The sequence below is a fragment of the Montipora foliosa genome, chromosome 11 (genome assembly GCF_036669935.1).
Source record: "Montipora foliosa isolate CH-2021 chromosome 11, ASM3666993v2, whole genome shotgun sequence".
Lineage (NCBI taxonomy): Eukaryota > Metazoa > Cnidaria > Anthozoa > Scleractinia > Acroporidae > Montipora > Montipora foliosa.
In genome coordinates, this window is record NC_090879.1 from 33,309,036 (window position 1) to 33,310,584 (window position 1,549).

The 1,549-nt window shown below is 41.6% G+C and overlaps 1 protein-coding gene across 1 annotated transcript; it reads left to right on the top strand.

Moving 5' to 3' along the window:
• LOC137976941 (BTB/POZ domain-containing protein 6-like) lies at positions 1-713 on the top strand. Its single transcript, XM_068824257.1, has 2 exons — positions 1-152; positions 257-713. Exons 1-2 carry the CDS (start codon positions 1-3, stop codon positions 711-713), a joined length of 609 nt encoding a protein of 202 aa, XP_068680358.1.
• The last annotated feature ends 836 nt before the right edge of the window (positions 714-1,549 follow it).

The window sequence follows — 1,549 nt, forward strand, 5'->3', positions numbered from 1 at the left end:
ATGTCTATCCATGAATACTGGCAAATGAAGAGACCTACTATCAGAGAGAGAACCAAGTTTATGCTCAACAACGATCTTTTCAGTGATGTGAAATTTGTTACTTGCAAAACCTATGGCGATTGTGACGAAAAAGAAGGGATTTCAGCTCACAAGTTTGTGCTGTCAATTGGCAGTCCTGTGTTTGAAGCCATGTTTTACGGTGAGCTAGCGGACGTTAGTGACTCAATTGAACTGCCCGATTGCGCTTCATTTACAGCGATGAAGTCAACTTGAGCCGAAGTAATGTGATGGGAGTGTTGTACTTGGCGAAACAATATATGGTACCAACACTCGCCGGGAAATGCACGGAATATTTGCAAAATCATGTGGATCCATCGAACGTTTTCAATATTCTAACAACGGCTGAAAAGTATGGGGAGAAAAAGCTTGTGTCTCGTTGCTGGGGAGTGGTCGACAGACACACACAAGTGGCTGTGAAGGTTGATGGATTTTCGGTAATCGAGAAGTCCTTATTTGACGCACTAGTCATAAGGGATTCACTGAGTGTCAAAGAGGTGGACTTGTTTCGAGCCGTTAATTCGTGGGCAACGAAAAAATGCAAAAAGCTAAGCCTACCATCTGATGGTAGAATGAAACGAAAGGTTCAGGGAATATTTGTTTATATTCTTGCCTCATTTGCTCAAGGCTATCGTCAGCCAAGAGTAAAGTACTGAATATTGGAAGTGCATGATTTGTACAATGTGCTTCCCCTTTAAGTTTGAACCTGATACACCAGTTCATCTCTGAGAAAGTATGCTTTGAAAATTCGACATTTTGCAAAAAATGTGTGGTTTCCACCCAAGAATTTATCAGGTTTTGATGGCCAATAACTGGGCGAGGCTCGTTATCGAAGCCAAAAGGCTTACAGTGCGACGCGCCTTACAGTGGCCACCTAACAAAGTTCTTTAAAACTTATACGCCAATCAGGGTGTGGGAATTTGATTGACAGTCAACCCTTCTTGCAAAGTTCGCGGTTGTACATTGAACACCATTGCATGGGTTGTTGATTTGACGTACTTACACGTAATTGTCAAATGTGAAAGTTTGTTGGGTGGCCACGGTAAGGCACGTTGCACTCTAAAACTGGAGATTTAATTAACTAAGTTTAACAAGTTCTTTTACCTTTTGAAGTCAATTTGAGAATGGCATGATGCCTTTCGTGAGCACACTCGTATGTTAATGAAACAAAATGTGAGCAATGGCGTCAACAAATATCCCCTTATTCCCCTAACACTTGCACTTTACACTTGTTCATGCGCATGTATGATGATAGACTATAGTTGCTTGTCAACAGGCGAAAGGACAATTTTAGCTGTGCTTTTCCCCGTTGTCAAAACAGTAGTTTATCATCCTTCTCACCTGAGCATTTCAAACAGCATTGGTCAGTGGCACTACATGAATGATATACAAATTCCCAAGGAGATTTATCGGCCCAGCTGTTAGAATCAAGCATCATTTGATCTGCAATTTGTGTAAGTATGGTCGTCCTTCACTTTCTTCAGTGACGCGT